We start from the raw sequence: 20,073 nt of genomic DNA, 5'->3' as shown, positions 1-20,073 counted from the left end.
CCTCAGTCTCCTCGGCTTTAATACGGGGCCTGCCAGGACCGTATGAGGCCAGAGTCCCTGAAGCACAGGGCATTGAACCCACCCCTACCCGTTGAGCCCTGCAGCCATGTCCAATTTTAACGGTGAGGCCAGTACAGCAAATCCCTACAGAAGAGGACGGGCTGGGGTGCAGAGATCCACCCTGTTTCCCACCCGCCTGTTCCCACTCCCTACCTTGTGCTGCACCTTCAATGATCCCAGGAAGGTCCAGGAGCTGGATATTGGCTCCTTTGTACTAGGATGCAGAGGAGAAGGTAAGGTGAAGAGGGGTGACCGTGGGAAGGGCTTGCCTGAACCCAGGACCCCCACTCTGGCCTGCAGCTCAGGGGTCTGGGAATCCCAGGGCTCAGCCTCGGGGGCCAGGTCCAAGCCTGCTCAGCCTGGCACAGCTCCAGCTCCAGATCCTGCAAGCTGAGGAGCCCCCAGGCACAGACTCTGGAGTTTTTGTAATCCTACCCACCCATCACTGATGGTAACAGCACCTTACAAAAATATCACTTCACCGCGGAGGCTCTGGGCCATAGGAACCCCAGCTACCCGAGGCGTTGAAGCTTCACAGAAAACAGAGGGATACAGCCAACCACCACCAAGCGACCCAAGCCGGGGTGGCGCGGGCCAGTGGAGCACAAAGGGGCACCAGCAAGAGCGGCCAGGTGCTGGCCGGACTCCCGGAACCAGTCAGGGTTCCAGGCAGGCATCTCTGGGGTCCCAGCAGCCAGAATCCTCAGAGGTACCACTGCTTGAGAGCAAAGAAGCTCAGTTCAGAACCCCCCCTCCGCCCCCCCGCCCCCCCAGGGACACCTCCACTCATGACTTACAAATATATAATCGCAAACCCAAGCATGTACCCTTTCCCCTTCTGGAATCCAGCACACCTCGACTTACTTCAATGACTCCAGGGATACATGTCAGGGTTGTGAATTCGTAGGACGCAGCTTCGCTGGCTGTGGAGGTCATTAGACTCAAGAAGGTAGACTAGGAGGAAAAAGAGGTCATTGCAGTGAGGAGTCTTGTCCCAGCCTCCTTCGAGAATCCCCACAGGCCAGGAGCCTGCCGGATGCGGGCATCACAGAGACTCCCTCCTCCGCCTCAGGGTGGGGACCTGGGTAGCTAGAAAGAAAACAACAGCTGGAAAGGTCGCCTCTGGCTCTGCCCAGGGCAGGTAGGGCGCCAGGACACTCCATTCCTCGGAGGCCTCAAGGCCCATCTCAGGTGGACACAGGGACCTGGTTTCTAAGTGGGATCCCCAACTAAATCAGGGGCCCCTCTCTAGCTCCACCAAACCCTCCAGCCTTTCCTGGGCCCCAGAGAACTTCAAGCAGGCAACAGTGGCCTGTGGCACTCAAAGTGGCTGCTCACCCAGGGAGGGGTGAGATACGCCAAGGAGGCAGATGAGGTCTGAGACGGAGCCAGACGGCAGGAGAGGGGGCTGCCAGGCAGGAAGGGTCTTGATGGGAACATTTATGCCACGGTTCGCTGCGGGACCAGAGCCATGGCCTGGCCTGGTGGGGAGTTAGAAACGTGGCTCCCCTGGGCAAGAAACTTCATGCTCTGAGCTTCAGAGTCCTCACGCATGGGCTGGCCATCTGCTCGCTCCCTACCGCATGGGGCCACGTGGGGTTAAAGATGATGAGGCACCCGAGGCGCCAAGCCCCGAGCATGGCGACACCACGGCGATGGATGCAGTGGCCCAGAGGGCCAGCAAAGCAGTGGGCAGAGCCAGAAGGGGAAGAAAGCCAGCCCTGGCCTCCTGCCCCCATCCTAGTCGCAGGACACCTGGAATAAAAAGTCTGAGACGCAGTTGTGACGGGGCCGCCTGGACCGTGCCCCTCGCTGGCAACCGGAACGACTGGGGGCCACATCTCACTCACATATCTTCAGACCTTGAAGGAAACACTGCCCTCGAATCCAGAAACTCTCCACCCTGGGGACCTCTTAGAAACTCGAGGAAAGAGGGGCGCCTGGGTGGCGCAGTCGGTTGAGCGTCCGACTTCAGCCAGGTCGCGATCTCGCGGTCCGTGAGTTCGAGCCCCGCGTCGGGCTCTGGCCTGATGGCTCAGAGCCTGAAGCCTGTTTCCGATTCTGTGTCTCCCTCTCTCTCTGCCCCTCCCCCGTTCATGCTCTGTCTCTCTCTGTCCCAAAAATAAATAAACGTTGAAAAAAAAAAAATTAAAAAAAAAGAAACTCGAGGAAAGATAAAAACCCGGTGCGGTAGACAGGTATGGACAGGTGGGGCAGCCCGAGAGCAACGGCTGCCGAGACACTGAGTGATGGCGGCTGGACGCTAACGGAAGGCTCTCTGGCCTCTGCAGTGGGGAGGCTGGGCCCTCCCATGGCTGGAGAGCCCAGATCCCCAACAGGACGGTGGCATCTGGCCACAGGGCAGACCCTCAAGGGCATAGCCCTTGGTAAACAAGGTGGCTTCTCCCAGCCTGGGCTTCTCATCTGGAAAAGAAGTCCTCGGCAGGTTGGAAAGTAAACTCAAAATAAGAGGTGAAAACGGATAGAGTCCATGATAAACACCTGAAGAATTAAAGCCTGAAAATACTTACCTGTCACTCTGTGGGACAGCTATGACCCAACATCTTACTGGTCATGTATAGGCAACACATCAGCATTTGTCCCGCCTTTCCAGGAACTTTTTCAGGCTAACCAGACAGCAACACTGATGAGAGAAAGTGCTACTCTCTTGAGGAACATCAGCTAATTAGTGAGGAAGGAAGAAGAGAACTAGAAAGTCGACATCTGCAACCACTAACAAAACTCACAGGCAAGGACAATTCACTGGTGTCAAGGACACCAAGGGGATGTCAACGGGGCCTGACTTCTGCACACTACTGTAGGCACACCTTGCAGGGCACTTTGCAGTCCCCTGGGGTGGGGGCGGGGAGGCTAACGCAACTATGCGGAGGGGAGACAGGGTATCCCTCCCCTTAACCCAGTGGTTCTGGAAATGCAACCAGCTATCAGGGGCTTTCCGGCATGGTGCAAAACGAGGTCTACCCCCTCTCCTATGTGGAACCAAGCCCCAAGTCCCAGGTTCCTACCTGACTTCCGGCTCACAGGAAGAACAACGAACAGACGAAAAGGTTAAGGCACACCACAAGGAAGCAAGCAGACAACTGCAGAGCATGGGCTTTCGGTAGGACCACTGTCCGGTCTCTTGAGAGCTAGGGTCTTGACAAAAGGGACTGTTCTAGATTAAAGCAGATGGAGGAATAATACATACAGGGGCCCCATGTGGTCCTAGAACAGACCTCCGTTTGGACAGATCAGCCGCAGAGGTCATTTTGGGGCGAGTGTTGAAATCAGGATATGGTCCAGGCATTAGATGGTTACTATGTTACTGTTAATCTTGTCTAGTGTGATAGATAGTTTGTGGCTCAGCAGGAAAATATCCTTATCCTTTAGAAATAAAGCTTAAATACTGGGGTCAAAGGTCACAAAGCATGATGTCTGCAATCTAGTCTCAAATGGTTCAGTCAAAACAACAAAAGCCCACTCGCCCAGGCACACAAATACACACAAATACCAGGAGATGCAGCAATATGGCAAACTGATGGACCCAGATGGCGGGGACACTGTATTTGTTCTTTCATCTCTCCTGCAAGTCTGGAAATTTCTATTACACAAAATTGGGAAAAATGAGAAAGAGACAAAAAGACAGGGATCTGGAAACCACACCAGGACTGAAGACTGTGCGGGTGGCCAGCTGGCAGAGGGCACGGCTGGGGACAGTCCCACCTCTCCAGAGGGGCTCCTGCAGCGCCGGCTCCTCCTGAGGGGCTGAGGCGGGAGGCCCCTGCGCTGCTCGGCGTCCAGTTGAGGAGTCATAAGCACCATCGCTACAGGTATCTGAGCGCTGGCCAGGTAGCCGCACGCCAAACAGGTGCTTGGGTTTGGCACGAGGGTTGAAAGGGGCAGGCTGGATGGACGCCAAGCGGCCTGGGGGGAGGGGGGGCACAGTGGCTCCCTTCCAGGGCATTCATCACCCTCGGCTACAGCAACCTTCCCATCCTCATCCTACCTGCATGGATGATAACGAAAACGACGTTGTTTCCCGAGCCCGCACAGATGGAGGACAGGGGGCAGTGCACCCAACTGGGTACTGATAATAAGGTCCAACTGGGGTAAGAGCGTTCCCAAAGGTTAAGAAGCACCTGCCTGTCATAGGGAAGGAACCCTTCTGCAGAACTGGAGGCAGAGATTGGGCCAGCTCACAGCCCAGCGCTGATGCAGCATCACGTGTAGGGGTACGTGAGCAGACACTAGAGACATTCCTACTGTCTCCACATGGCATTGGCTACAGCTCCTTTGGGGGGTAAATGGCAGTGTGCCGACGGCCATTTCTACAACCCACATCCTAGAGCTGCTGTGCTCACTTGGCCAAATGCGTCCTCCACAAATACCGGCTCCAGTTCACAAAGATCCACGCACAAGGATAGTGACTACAGCACCGTGTGGGCAAACAAAAGCCTGGGGGTGACCTAGCTACCATGGCAGAGGAGGGAAGGAGCAGACTATTGATGACACTATGACCACAGTGAGGGATTCTAGGCAGCTGTTAAGAGAGGAGGTAACTCCGGGGCGCCCGGGTGGCTCGGTTGCTTAAGCGTCCAACTTTGGCCGCTCAGGTCGTGATCTCATGGTTCGCGAGTTCAAGCCCCGCATCAGGCTCTGTGCTGACAGCTCAGAACCTGGAGCCTGCTTCGGATTCCGTGTCTCCCTCTCTCTCTGCCCCTGCCCTGCTCACACTCTGTCTCTGTCTCTCAAAAAGGGAATAAACGTTAAAAAAATATATATATTAAAAAAAGAGAGAGAGGAGGTAACTCTAATGTATGAATGAGACAGATACCCACGGGGGAGTGAAAATGCCAGGGCCCAATGTAGCCATAATCCCATTTTCAGAGAGTGTGTGTGTGTTGTGTGTAGACAGAGCGCAAGATCAATTCCCACCTCCTGTGATACACACACCCATCATATAGGCCAAGGGGAAAACAAAACCAAACCCGTACAAAGCATAGCGCTCAGCCTGTAGTTAGCACTCGGGAAGCGAGAGCTGTTACCAACTTCCCCTGATGCTATTCCACCAGCGTCTGTCTAAGCCACCTGGTCATTGTTCCCTTGGCCTATATCTGAGCTGGGGTCCCCGCTTCCGACCTATTATCTGCGCCACAGCCAGAACGATTCTGCTACAAAGTGAGTTAACACCCAGATCTTGGTTTCTAAACAGCATTCTCAGAAGAAGAAAAGGAACCAGGGCTCCCAGGAAATAACGGCCAATTCTAGGGCTGGGGCAGGGAACATACATGATGAGCCTGAAGTTATCTCGGTGGTACCAGAAGGTAAGGAAGTGGTTCAGAGCAGCCTTCCTGAACTCCCTGACATAAACTCCACCCCTGCCCTGCATATTCCTCCACAACAGTCCTCACCAGTCGTCCACTGTTTGCTTACTGTCTTTTCTCCCCTAAGAAGGGGAGCTCCGTGTGGGCAGGGACAGAACTATCTTGTTCCCTATCGTATTACCAGTGCCTCACAGAGCCTGGCACAGGGTGTGCACTCAATAAACGTTTGTGCACGATGGATGGGTCAGAGACCGAGTGGAGACAGGAAACAATGGTCACCAGGCAGGATGATAAAGGGGTGGGACCTGATCCTGGGGGAGGCTGGGTCTTCTTGGTCCCTGGAGCGAATTCAGAAAGGCAGCGCGAGGAGGCGCAGGCAGTCGTGTTCGGAAGACAGGCTGCTTCCTCCCCAAGGCCCACGCTGACCATCACTGACCTTACCCACAGAGGGAAATCCAATCAGCGCCACACGGGCATCACCCGACTTCATGACATCGAAACCCTCTCCTTTGGATGAGGCCGATTTGGACGGTTCCAGCAGCTGGGCCCGATACTTGGCGAGTTTTGCTTTCAGCAGGCCCAGATGATACTCAGTGGCTGAAGGACGGAAAGCAAGACAGAAGGTAAGTATCCAGGGTATCCAAGCCCCGTGGGTCAGGTGCAACCCCACATACAACCAAATGCTGGCTGGAAACATCAGAACCGGATGGCAATCGTCGAGGAGATCAGCAAAGAAAACACTCCTTGTCTCAAAATGCCGCCTTAGCCTCTCACTTCATTTAGGATACAAGCCAGTGTCCTTATTAAGACCGCATGACCCCACGTCAGCACCAGGGGACAGCACCACCCCCTGGGGTGTGCCGGAGGATGTTTTCTGTGGTCAGTGTGATGGTGAGGTCCCCATCGCCATTTACCAGACAGGGGCCAGGGACGCCAGTGGCCCTACAAAGTGTGAGTCAGTCTGGCACAGCCAAGAATTGTCCCGTGTCCCATAGGATTTTTTTCACAGTCCTAAGACATCTGTGGAGGGAAAACCTGGGTTAGGAGCACCAGGGCCTAGAGCCTCTCTTTCACAAAAAGAAACCCCCAGGACATTTTCTTACAGTGTTAATAAACACTGAAATTTCCAGGAATGCGACTGCTGTGTACGTCAAGGAAAGAGTCTAGCATGTTGTTTCAAACTTTACCCAGAGGTGCTCACCATCTTGGGATCCCAGGCTGCTCACAGTGATGCCTCTTGCAGGGTACCTGAGTCACCAACATAACACACTGCACTGGTGTAGATCGTGGCTAAGCCCACATACCCGGTGATTCTGCCCAGAGGTGCAAATATCTCACTTCATTATAACGTCGCTGTACCTTGGCTGTGCCCCAACATTTAAATATTGAAATAAACGCTATTTTAATTATAAATTACTTTCCTTTCGCTCTGCCTTTGTATTAGGATTAGAGCACGATACTGATTTTTCTCAAATTCGGTGTGTACAAAAGTTGCACAGTGATGGGGAGTGGTATTTCACGACGGTAAAGGTGTTACAAAATCTTCACTAGAAAAGTGGGCTGTGGCTTAGTAACCTGGTCCCTCACTACTGCTCCAACATCTCCTTCCACTCTCTTTTACTATATTCCAGCCACAGTGGCTTTCTTTTTGCTTCTTCAGGACATGCTGACACCCTTCGTGCCTCAGGATCTTTGCATTTGCTATCCCTTCCATTTCAACCTTGTCTTCACGGGGCCGGCTCCTTCTCGACATCTGAGGCTCAGTTCGGATGTCACCTCTTCAAAGAGGCCTCCCCTTACTCAGCCGGAAGGGGCGGTGGGCAGTGTCCCGCAAAGGTAAGTAACCTGTGCTAGAATCCCACCCTATCATTCCTGGCCATTTAACTTTGGGAAAGTTCCTTAATCTTCTTGTCTATCAGTTTCTCGATTTGCAAAGCGGGGACGTTATCAGTAGTAACCACTCCACTGGATTTCTGTAAGGCTTAAAGCACTGAGAATAATGCCCAGCACCATTGAGCACCCAGGAAAAACTGGTTAGTATCATGATCCACAGTAACCCCTGCCCTTCCTCAGGCCCCCGCTCTGCTTCATGACCCTGGGTATGGTCTTCATGGCTCTTACCACCATTTGAAACTATCTTGTTTCTTTACTTCCCTCACTCAAGTGGGGCAGGATCCCCAGTCTCCCGTGGCGCAGGGCAGGCACTCAGGAAACGTCTAACAAGTGAATGAGTGAATGGATGGCAGGGAGAAGTGGTCAAGAATGGGTTTGGCAACCGTCAGGTTCATCTGGACCTTCCTGTCACCCTAGGTCGTTGAGATTCTAAGCACCTCTTGAAGGGAAGGACTAAGTCTTAATCCTTAAACCACCTTTCCATCCCCTTTTCTACCACTGACAAAATACTTTCCTTGATCCTGTGGAGTATCATCCACAGGGCAGCTGGTGGGAGCTTTTAAAACAGCAATCAGACTATGTCTGTCCCCTGTTTAACACCCTCCACTAGCTCCCGCTGCCCTGAGAACACAATTCAGACTCTTTCCCATGACCTACGGGGCCCTACATGACTGGCCCTTTCCTTTCCCATCACTGCACTCCAGCCCCAGACCTTCAGATCCTTGAACAAGCCAAGTCCGTTCCTGCCTCAGAGATGTTCGTTCCTCTGCTGGGAACAGTCTTGCCCCAGATCTTCGTTATGGCTGGTACCTTCTCATTTTGGCCTCAACTCAAAATGTCCCCGCCTCATGGAGGTTTTCTCTGATCATTCACCTTAGCAGGCCCAGCCCCCAACTCCACCCTTGCTGTGTCACCCTGGTCTGCCTTCACAGCATGTATTTTTTGGATGAAACAATCTTATTTATTTGGTTGTTAGTTTACAGACTATCCACTGGAAGGTCAGCTCCAAGAGGGCAAGTATGTGCCTGCTGTGCTGATGGCCTTAACCAGAGTGCCTAGCACACGGTAAGGGCTCTGCTAAGATTTACATCATGAGGGGCACCTGGGTGGCTCAGTTGTTAAGCGTCTGACTCTTGATTTCAGCTCAGGTCATGATCTCAATGTTTGTGAGTTCGAGCCCCTCGTTGGAGTCTATGCTGACAGTGCAGAGCCTGCTTAGAAATCTCTCTCTCCCCCTCTCTCTGCCCCTACCCTGCTCATGCTCTCTGTCTCAAATAAACTTAAAAAAAAAAAAAAAAAAAAGACTTACATAATGAATGAATGAAAGATGCCCCCAATTTCTCAGCCTCCAGAACTAAATGGAGCCAAGGAAGGACAGATACTGAGATTAGCCATCTAATATCCCCTGCTTCCTGCTCCTGCAACCCCAAAGCAGGACTGGCTAGGCACTGGGCTTCACTCGCCCTGGCCAGTCGTATCCCCCATTACTCCAGATCCTCCTTCTGTTCTAGAATGTTTTAGACCTAGAAGTCCCATGAACACACCACGCTCACCAGGACTCCCATGCTTTTGCCTCCACAGTGCCCCTCACCTGCAGTATCCTCCCCTTAAGCAGCTCAAGCCCCACCTCCTCCTGGAAGCCTTCTTGGGTGTTATCATTTGTTTCTCCCCACTGCTCTTCTCCGGTGAGCTCTTCCAGCCCTTACAATCTGAAGCCTAGATTTGATCCTTCATTATGTGCTACCTCTGTCGGGGGGTTACTCTAAATACTGAGTGCTTCCCATGTGCCTAGTACTTTGCACATGCTATCTAGTTTAACCTAGTTGTGGGCTAAGATGAGACAGGGACAAATGACGACATTGATGCGCAAAGAGGTTAAGTGAGTTTCCAAGCTTTCACGGCAGGTACTGGTGGCGCTGGAGTTCAAATCCAGGTCCGCCAGACTCCAGTCTTGATGGCCTCTGTTCCCGAGGTGCTGGGTGAAGCTGTAAAAGGGGTACCTCCTGGTGCTGGGTACCTGTAAAAGGGGTCCTCCTGGACTTGCCAGCACAAAGCGGGGCGAGCGCCAACTCCCCCAGGCCCGACCACCGGGAGACCCGGGTTTGAACCCAGACCATGCCTCTCTGGGTCAGATGCTGGCTGCGCGCTGGGATTTCTCTACTCGGTCACCTGGTCTGGCACCAAGCAGATCTCACAGGGATCGTTTGCACTTAGACCAGCGCGTTGGGACCCGGATCCTGCCTGGTCCTGCCTGCCTCGGCGCGCTGGGAGACGAGGTCACGTCTCTGGCACTTTTCTGCGGCCTTCGAGCCCGCTTCAGCTCTATCGCTGGAGTTGTTCCCCCATTGTACGGATAGGAAAACTGAGGCGGGCAGAAAGGAAGGCCCCGCCAGGCCGGCCCTCACCCTTGTTCTTCTGCGTCCGAGCGATCTCCTTCTCGATCTCGGAGATCTTCTCCAGGATCCCCATGGTGGCGGCTGAACCGGGCGCACCGACAGAGACGGCAGCGGCACCGGGAATTCCGCCCTCTCGGCGGCGGCCGAACTGCGTGCGCCCGGAAGCGCACGGAGAACAGCGTCCTCGTGCGCCCGGCGCTCCGGGATTCAGAGTCCGTGCGGCCACGTCGAGCGGAGTGCTAGACACAATTGGTTCCGCCCGCTGGGCCGGCGGGGCTGGCCTCCCCACCGTCGCCAACTAAGAACCGGGGCGGGGCCAGGATGGGCTGGGGCGGGGCCGGGGCGGGGCCAGGCCGGGGCGGGGCGGGGCCATTTTGTACGGGGCCAGGCGCGAGCTGGGCGGGATGCGAGCTTGGGAGACAAAGAGGGAATGTTGGGTGAGGAACCCCGAACTTTGGGTTCCAAGCGCACCTGGCTCTGCTGGTGTCAGGAATCGCTGAGCTGAAAGCTTGATGGCTCTTGTTTTGTGTAGAGGTTGAAAGCGGGTCCCCCTTACCACGTTAACGAAATGTTCCACCTTTAGCCTTAACCACCTGCCATCAGATGCCTCCTGATGTGGTGCATTATAAAGTAGCACCTCCTACGTGGCATTCTTGCCAAAAAACACCGTATCTGAGTTTAGACACGAGGAACCATCAGACAAATGTAGAACGTGGTACGTTTTGTAAGACAAGTGACCAGGGCTCTTCAAAATTGTCAATGACTAAAGGTGCGATAGGGAGACTGTTCCAGATAAAAAAGATACTAAATACGATGTGTGGACCTTGCCTAGAATCTGGTTTAACATTTCAAAAGCAGCTATAAAAAGACATTCTTAATCCAATTGAAATTTCGACTTTGGATTGGATATTAGATATTATGGAATCATTGCTACTGTTCATGGGTATGATTATGTAGGAGAATGTCTTTATTCTTTAAAAGTTTTCTTAATGTTTATTTTTGAGAGAGAGACAGAGTGCGAGCGGGAAGGGGCAGAGAGAGGGAGATACAGAATCTGAAGCAGGCTCCAGGCTCTGAGCTGTCAGTACAGAGTCTGACGTGGAGCTCGAACCCACAAACTGCGAGATTATGACCTGAGCCAAAGTTGGACCCTTAACTGAGCCACCCAGGCGCCCCGAGAATCTTTTTTTTTTTTTTTTATGTTTATTTTTGACAGAGAGAGAGAGAGAGACAGAGCATGAGCAGGGGAGGGGCAGAGAGAGAGGGAGACACAGGCTACGGGCTCTGAGCTGTCAGCACAGAGCCCGGCGCGGGGCCCGAACTCACAGACGGCGAGATCATGACCGGAGCTGAAGTCAGACGCTCATCCGACTGAGCCACCCAGGTGCCCCGAGAATGTCTTTATTCTTTTTTTTTTTTTTTCAACATTTATTTATTTTTGGGACAGAGAGAGACAGAGCATGAACGGGGGAGGGGCAGAGAGAGAGGGAGACACAGAACTGGAAACAGGCTCCAGGCTCTAAGCCATCAGCCCAGAGCCCGACGCGGGGCTCGAACTCACGGACCGCGAGATCGTGACCTGGTTGAAGTCGGATGCTTAACCGACTGCGCCACCCAGGCGCCCCGAGAATGTCTTTATTCTTAACAGATGTACCCAGTGGCATTTAGGGATTGTCTTAGTCTGCTCAGGCTGCCATAACACAATACCACACACTGGGTGGTTTAAACAACAGAATTTATTTTTCTCACAGCTCTGGAGGCTGGAAGTCTGAGATCAGGGAGCCAGTATGGTTGGGTTCTGGTGAGAGCCCTATTCCTGGATTGTAGACGGTCACCTTCTTGCTGTGTCCTTACATGGCCTTTACTAGGTGCGTGCACACAAGGAAAGAAGGGGGAGCTCTCTGGTGTCTGTTCTTATAAGAGCGTGGATCCCATTATGACCTCATCTGACCCTTCCAAAGGATCAGATTCCAAAAGACGAATCTCCAAATACCAGCACATCGGGGGGTTAGGGCTTCAACATATGAATTTCGAGGGATACAAACATTCAGTCTACATCAGAGTTAAAGAACATGATGTTTGTTCTTACTATCTTACTTTAAATAGTTCCAAATATGTATACATTTAAAGAAAGGACGCTAAAGTAAATGGGGCCATATGTTAACAGTGTGTAGGTGTGTATTGAATTATTCTTTCAACTTTTCTGTATGTTTTTCATAAAAAGTTGGGGGTGGAAAGTGGGTCCTTGGAAATGACTCTGTGTTCAGATCTGAGGTTCATAACAGCGCGAGCTTGGTTAAATGTCTTAATCCCTCCGAATCTCTTTCTGTATCTTAAAAATGGGAATAACACGGTTGTTATGAAAACGTGCACCGGGCACATTGTTTGCCCCTAAGTTTTTCTTGAATGTCAGGGCCACTGTAAGTGATTTCTCCCCTGTGGGTCTCACATCCTCCTCAGATTCCACCCACATTTATTGAATGTTTATCATGGGCCAGGCTCTAGGCTCGAGGGGGGCTTCTGGGAGGTTTGAGCTTGCAATTCTCACCCACCTTTTACAAAGTGCGATTACTAAGCCATGCAGAGTGCCTGGTCTGGTGGCTCAAGCTATTCAGTAGCAGGGCTGAGATTTGAGAGCAGGGCCTCCAATTCCAAGTCCAGTGACCCCAAGGGAACATAACAAAGTAGACTGTGGTTGAGAATACCTGCGTGTGAGGGTTTGGGTAAGCTTTCAAGAAGGTTCTGTGAAAGCCCTCTGAGACCTAGGGAGGCCCATGCCAACGTGGAGGTCTGTAAGAGCCCTTACCCAGGAGTAGGTCTCCAACACTCCTCCGCCTCCAAATTGGACATGACGTGGCTCACTGGGCTGCTTTTCCAACTATGCTTGTGCCTACAAAGTTTCCATTTGGGGAAACAGAAGTGTTCTGACATATGACTCACCTTCCAAGAGTCCTGGCATCTCTGCTGTTGTGTCTGCTTCGGTCACAGTCCCCGTGGGCCTCAGTGGCTTCGTAAATTACATGAGACTCATTCCTCCTTCAAGGGTCGAGAGAGAGAAGCTGAATATGAAGCATTGTCTAGGTAACTGGCCCTTTCTGTTCAGAAGGTCTGGGTTCTCCAAACCCAAACCTGGGAAGCCTTGTTTGTTCATCTCACTTGAGGAATCTTTGAAACAGAGTTTACAGACTTTCTGGAGACGCTGCTACCGTGACTGTAGAAATATTTTTTTTAATGTTTGTTTTTGAGAGAGAGACAGAGCGTGAGCAGGGGAAGGGCAGAGAGACAGAGGGAGACACAGAATCCGAAACAGGCTCCAGGCTCTGAGCTGTCAGCACAGAGCCCGACAAAGGGCTTGAACTCACAAACTGCGAGATCGTGACCTGAGCTGAAGTCGGACACTTAACCGACTGAGCCACCCAGGCGCCCCTGGAAACATACTTTTTGAATTTTTTAATGGTAATTAAAAAAATTTTTTTTAATGTTTTATTTTTGAGAGAGACAGAGACAGACAGAGCATAAATGGGGGAGAGGCAGAGAGACAGAGGGAGACACAGAATCCGCAGCAGGTTCCAGGCTCTGAGCCATCAGCACAGAGCCCAACGTGGAGCTTGAACCCACGGATCACAAGATCAATACCTGAGCTGAAGTCGGATGCTTAACTGACTGAGTCACCCAGGCGCCCCTTACATTTTTGCTCCAGTCCAGACATTGTCCTGAGGTTCAGAGCCACACATCATCACCCCTTGGAAATCTAACGCATATTTATCTAGACTTAGCGCATCCAAAGCTGACCTTCTGCTCTTCCTCCAGACCTCTTCCACCTGCAGCTGTTGTACCTCAGACTGACCAGTTGGTCCCCAGATCGATTCCCCTGTCCTCCCAAGCAACCAGCTAGGCCACCTTTCCACCCTTGTAGTTGGGTGCGGCCGCTGATTAGGGAAAAGCGATGCCCACCCTTCCAGACCCGGCGCATGGAAGCCTGAAGCTTGATCCTCTGCCTCCCCCGGGACGGTTGCGGAAGGCAGGGGTTAAAGATGGCACAGCCTCGTCCCTGATGACTGGTGATGACTGGTGGGGAAGAACCCACACCCACCTTGTCCCAACTGGATTTGGTGGGAACGACCAACAGACGTCCATTAGCTCAAGTCCTGAGAGTTCAGGGTGTCTCTTTCTAGCAGCTGGAATACACAACTGTTCTGTTTTCTTTATTTTTCAAAGTTGACTTACTTATTTATTGAGAGAGAGAGAGAGAGAGAGAGAGAGAGAATGAGCTGGGGAGGGGTAGACAGAGAAGGGGACAGAGGATCCCTGACAGCAGAGAGCCTGATGTGGGACTTGAACTCCCAAGCCGAGCCATGAGATCATGACCTTAGTCGAAGTCGGACGTTTAACTGACTGGGCCACCCAGATGCCCCAACTGTTTTTTTCTTAGATTCATCCCTTTAGCATTACAGGACCCATACTTTTAACTATGTATTTTCCTCTTTTCTTTATTCTTGATGCTCTGGCATTTGTGGCCTTGCTGACTGGCCTTGCTGACTGAGGAGACACCGCCCCTCCCAGGGTCAGCCAATTCTTAAAGATAGCTAAGGGCTCCCCGCTTCCCAGTATTGCCATTCATGTGCAAACCACCGATCTCCACCCCAGGACTCCAGCCACCTCCTAATCAAATGCTCACACACCAAGCCAATATCCCTAGCCCTGATCGCCCCAGAGCCAGGTTCCAGACAACTAAGGACAGCCACATGCCCCAAGGCCCACTGGAATTATTAAAACTAGTCAATTCTAGATTCTTTTTTTATTTTGTTTAATGTTTATTTATTTTTGAGACAGAGAGAGACAGAGCATGAACGGGGGAGGGGCAGAGAGAGAGGGAGACACAGAATCAGAAACAGGCTCCAGGTTCTGAGCCATCAGCCCAGAGCCTGACGCGGGGCTGGAACTCACGGACCGCGAGATCGTGACCTGAGCCGAAGTCGGACGCTTAACCGACTGAGCCACCCAGGCGCCCCCATCAGCAAATCCTTTTGGCTCTACCTTCGAAACACATGCAGATGAGGACCTCTCCTCTCTTCTCTGCTGTGGCACCACCGCGTCGCCCAGGTGCACGGTGGCCTCCTGATCGCTGTCTCTGCACGCTTGCTGCTTCAGGCTGCCCACCATCCACCAAAATCCTTTACAACCTGCGTCAGGCAGGTCACGTCTCTCCTCTGCTCACATCCTCCAGCAACTCCTGAGTGCAAGCCAGAATCGTTATCATGACAACGATCAGTGAGGTCCCACAGGGGCTGACTCTCCTATGTGTCTCCCCCACTGCCCCCCCCCCCCCCGCCCGTTGTTGTCGCCTCTGCCCCCCCCTCCTCCTCCTCCTCCTCCTCCTCCTCCTCTTCCTCCTCCTCAGCTCCTTGTGGTTCCTCTAGCACAGCTGGCTCACTGTCTTGGGAACTCTGCCCAGACTGTCCTTCTGCCTGGAGTGCTCATCCTCACACATCTGCTTGGCTCACCCCCCACCTCCAGGTCTTGGCTCAAACGTCACCTGCTCAGTGAGGCCCAGTGAGGCCTGGCAACCCACACCCCTCCCCCAGCTGGCACTCCCAGTCTGCTTTTACTCTTCCTGTAAGGCTTATCATTTAACAACACATCTGATACTACGGGAGTTTTTTATGCTATTGTTATGTAGCCCTCCCCTTAAGAACACAGGCCATTCTTGGGATTTGTTGTGCAAGGACGCATCCCAGGCACACCGAACCGTGGCTAGCACCCAGTAAGTGCTCAGAAGCATTGGCCAAGGGGCACCTGGAGGGCTCAGTCGGTTAAGCATCTGACTCTTGATTTTGGCTCAAGTCATGATCTTGCAGTTCGTGGGATCGAGTCCGGTGTCAGGCTCTGTGCTGTTGGCTTAGGATCCTTTCTCTTGGCCCCTCCCCTGCTCGTGCTCTCTCTTGCTCTCTCTCAAAATCAAATTCTTTTATTTTTAATTTTTTTTTATTATATGAAATTTATTGTCAAATTAGTTTCCATGCAACACCCAGTGCTCATCCCAAAAGATGCCCTCTTCAATGCCCATCAACTACTCCCCTCCCTCCCATCCCACATCAACCCTCAGTTTGTTCTGTTTTTAATAATCAAAAAATTTTTAAAAGCATTTGCCAAATGAGTGAAAGCCCTGATGAACATCAGCACTGACACAAGAAATGAAGTTCTAGATGGGGGTGAAATGTTCACTGGCTCTGTCCACACATGAGCCAACAAGATCAGGCTGGCATTTGCTATTCTGACAGATACTAACAAACTATGTTGCCTCCACACTCCAACCAGCATCCCCAGCCTGAAAGCCCTTCTCTTCATTTCTGTGGGAAGCTCAACCCTTCCCTGCACACTGGAATCTTCTGGGAACTTCAAGGCACTGGAGAGGTTGTGATAGAACTGGTCTGGGGTGCTGCTGGACAAAAGCATTTTAAATGAGTTAGGTGATCCTGATGTTCAACGGAGTTTGAGAAGCACTGCTCCAAGTCAGTGCCAGTTCAAGAAGGTGTGGAGGGAGGGAGCTATTCATTGAGCAAATAGGGAGAGGAATGAGGACCAGTGGGTGAAGCAAGCTGAAAAATCAGAAGGGGAAAAAAAAAATGGCAAAATGAACTTGAATTTCAGCCTCTGCTCCTCTACAAATGAAAAGCCTTGCACGTTTTGCTTGCTGTGTGCAAGTAGGGAGTTTCAATCTTTAGATATTTTGGAAGAAAAATCTAGAAGAAAGAGCTGCTCAATTGCAATCCAATTTTCGGGCACTTTTCTGTGTCAAAGCCAGCTGCCTGTTTCATTACCGAGCAATTTTAATGCTTTCCTCCTCAGGTGCAGTTGAGGTCGATGCAGGCAGCGTTGATATTTATAATTTCTCCTTTGTCCTGTCCTGCAGTGGGTTTCACGCCTACTACAATCCACACATTTTCCACCATGCCCAAGGATGACTTAAAAGCAAAGTGAAGGAAAGGTTAAAAGTGGGAACCTAGCACTGAGAAAGAGGGTCTTGACTCCTGGTGGGGATCAGAAAAATGTCAATTTCCACTCTATTCCTGTTAGTTCCCTGAGGCCCCAGAGCGACGGCTTGGAATGCTCCTGCATTGCCTCAAGGCTTAGAATGGCACCTTGCACATGGCAAGCCTCAGCAAATACTTTGTGTCATTATCCAAGCAAGAATGACATGTTACATGGGTGGAGCATTTCTACGGTTTAACAGGTGCTTCCAGGAGCACCTCCTCTAACAGGTGCTTCCAGGAGCACCTCCTCCAGCCCCTCAACTCTCTGACCTATGTGGAGATTGTTCCTCCCGCTTTCCAGGCTCAGAGGGTTTAGCTGGTACATGGGAGGTCCCTCTAGGCCTTAAAGGTAGATCTGGGAGGGAGAGCCCAGGTATCCCACACCTTACTCCCCCAAAACCACCAGTAAATTGTGTCTTCAACCGTAGGGCTTCAGCCTTGTGAACAGCCGATTCCTTTCTTGACCCATCTTGGGAGGAAGTTTATCATCACTGTTGTTCGAACAACAGGAGATCAGATGATACTTTATATCCACATAGGAACTGTGCCCTGACATGGATGTAAGTTCCCTTAGCGTTTCAACTTGCTCAACCTTAAACCTTTTCAACATTATTAACGTTTTCAGAATTCACAGGGAGTTTCCGCGGCCTTCCTTGGCGCTGCCTAAGGAGGTGGTACCAGAAACCTAACACTAGAGCAAGGGAGCCAAGGTGTCCTGGCAACGCCCGTCGGGGTGGTTTGTAAAAATCGGAGTCAGGCCTTACTGGCTGGGCTATGGCCCTCGGCCACAGGGTGCGGAGAACTCAAGGGCCTGAACTTGCCACTGACATCTGGCTTCAGGACGTTGCTGGGGCAGCCATCTGGGAGCCCGAGTGCGTTGGGGCTCAGGCATTTCCTCTGAGGACCAGTCCCCGTCCGCTTTGCGGGTGCCCGCGCCGGTCTGAGAAGCAGCCAGTGAACAAATACCTCTGTTAATTTTCTGTGTGTGAAGTAAAAGCATACATCCTAAGCACGTGCAAAAAAAAAAAAAAAAAAAAAATTGTTCCCACATGTTTAAAGAAGTGTGGAGATTAACAAAACGGAGCTCAAACATCAGTGTTGAGCAGCAGTTGACAACACCGAAACGAGGAGGGACAAGGACACGGACTGCATCCGTCCCCCAGAGGGGGCCTCGGCCCGGAAACCACCACAGACACAGGGCCAGAAAGGGGGCTGGGTTCTTCTACCAGAACGGTTTTGATTTAGAAATAGGACAAGGAGCGCCTGGGTGGCTCAGTCGGTTATGCGTCCGACTCTTGATTTTGGCCCAGGTTGTGATCTCGCGGTCCGTGAGACTGAGCCCCAAGTGAGGCTCTGCACGGACAGCGTGGAGCCTGCTTGGGATGCTCTCTGCCCCTCCCCCACTCGTTCTTTCTCCCTCTCTCTCAAAATAAACAAACTAAAAAAAAAAAAAAAAATAGAAATAGCACAAAGTCACTGCTTAAATACCTTTATTATTTTTTAAAAATTATTTGGACATTGATAGCTCTGCAAAATACTTCTCCCATCCCAGACCCTCAAACCCTTTCCACATGTCCTCCCTAAAGAAACAAAATACTCATACTTTGTGCCCATTCAAATCTAATTTTTAAAAACATGTAAGATTCAAAATCAAATATTTTTCTTTCCCAGAACTTGTTAGTAATTTTAAACCACAATGCAACATACTTAATGGCATTTCTTTTTAAAAATTAGCTTATCAGACTATTTTATGAGGAAAAAAAAAATCAATTCAAGGCCTTAGAATATAAATTCCCTGTTTCTGAAAGCAAAAGACGTTGAAAAGCCCCTTTGCTCCCCTGGAGTTTGTGATTTCCACGTTATCAACAGAACCAGCACACAGATGGGACTTTCTACTTCATGTGAAGGCTTGCTTAGTTACTTTGGGGCTGCAGCTGAAATGCTGTAAAGTTTGAGAGGATGGGTGGGTGGGGAGGGATAATTCCAGCACAGAGGAGAGACGAGGCTGGGGGTACAGAATGGAAGCTTTCTGAGCAGTGGAAAGAACAGCCAAATCCCTAGGATCCTACCTCGTGGCAGGTTTGTTTGGGGTGGAGGGAGACGGTAGAAAATCTGCATCCTGCACTGATTTCTTAATGATGGACTCAGGCGTCAACCAAAACTATTGCACAGAGTACCAGAGGCACGTAAACCACGGAGGAGGTTCAGGAAAGAATAACCACAGAGGGGGGTGATCCCCAACATTCCTTGGGGAACTGAGAGAAAGAGAAGGAGCTGACGTGGATTCTTTGGGAATTACTAAGAGGAGGTGGGCAGGTAATCCCTTCCCTGTCCTCAATGGGCAGATGTTTACGCAAGCAAACCTTCATCTCGGATGTGCCCGAAAGATCTAGCAAAGGTATCGCTTGATTTTCCCCAGTACAACTTCATTACCTAGCTAAGAGAGGGAGGGAGGAAGAAATCCTCCAACAGGACCTAGCCCATCTGGCTAGCTGAACAATAGCAGCGTTTCCAAATGGCCTTCCCGGCCCGCTGACTGCCCGGCTGACCTCTGAGCCACACATACAGGGCCCCGATGAGCTCACCCCTCGTTGGGTTCTGAGCGGGGCCTAGATCCTTCAAGGAGCTTGCAAAACTCAGGCAAGATTTAGGAGCCTGCCGTGAGAGGGGATCTGGGGTGAAATGGCCGGCCCGTGTGGCCAGGGAAAGCCAGCACGGCCCCACAGTCTCCTTTTACTGTCAAGCGACGCCTGCCAGCTAACCTGAGGCCACGCGAGTGCGGTCTCCTCGGTACTCTGCCATCAGCTGGTGTGACCAGAGCCAGCCGTCCTGATGCCTTCTGGAGTTTCAGAATCAAGAAAACATTGGACTCGTCTCTGGGAACGGACGTGAATCATTTTTCCACTGCAGTCGCCGGGGCAACGTTTTGGGGCTCCAAAACCCCGGCCTCACCAGATGGGTTCGTCTCACCTCCTTAGGACTACGCATCCTAGGTGTCCCGATGCCCACTGACTAGAATCCCAAGTACTTCTCCTCTAAGGTTTCCCCGACATTCAGTCTCAGTAACATACAGTACATGTGTCGTCAAAAGGAAAGTCACTTGTTCAGAGTAAAGCGTGTCCCTACACCGCTCGTCTAGACCGAAGGGCCTTGTGTTTCCTTACACCGCCCGTGGATCTGCAGCTCGCAGCTGGTTGTGCTCCCGTGGGCTGTAGCTTTCTGTCTTGTGTTCTGAGTGAGTCGTGTAAACCGCCAGCAAATGCGATGCCCCCCAAAGCCCGGCCTGTCTCTGCGGCCTACAGCTGATGCCAACCTATTAAGCTTTTTAAACATTAAAAAACAAAAACAAAAAACAAAAAAACCACT

General features: G+C 51.6%; 1 protein-coding gene across 1 annotated transcript in view; it reads right to left on the bottom strand.

Annotated features, from left to right (window-relative positions):
• Positions 1-9,860, bottom strand: part of DRG2 (developmentally regulated GTP binding protein 2) — a 21,227-nt gene extending 11,367 nt beyond the window's left edge. Inside the window, exons 1-4 of the mRNA XM_040453026.1 lie at positions 9,683-9,860; positions 5,821-5,981; positions 925-1,014; positions 214-274 (exon numbers count right to left, since the gene is read on the bottom strand). Coding sequence (XP_040308960.1) covers positions 214-274; positions 925-1,014; positions 5,821-5,981; positions 9,683-9,746 — 376 coding nt within the window. The 5' untranslated portion in view covers positions 9,747-9,860. The remainder of the gene's footprint in view (positions 1-213; positions 275-924; positions 1,015-5,820; positions 5,982-9,682) is intronic.
• Positions 9,861-20,073: the final 10,213 nt, after the last annotated feature.

Source organism: Herpailurus yagouaroundi, unplaced genomic scaffold (genome assembly GCF_014898765.1).
Source record: "Herpailurus yagouaroundi ecotype Mexico unplaced genomic scaffold, PumYag 208, whole genome shotgun sequence".
Lineage (NCBI taxonomy): Eukaryota > Metazoa > Chordata > Mammalia > Carnivora > Felidae > Herpailurus > Herpailurus yagouaroundi.
The sequence above is the reverse complement of the archived record's forward strand: the minus strand, read 5'-3'. Positions and strand labels throughout refer to the sequence as shown.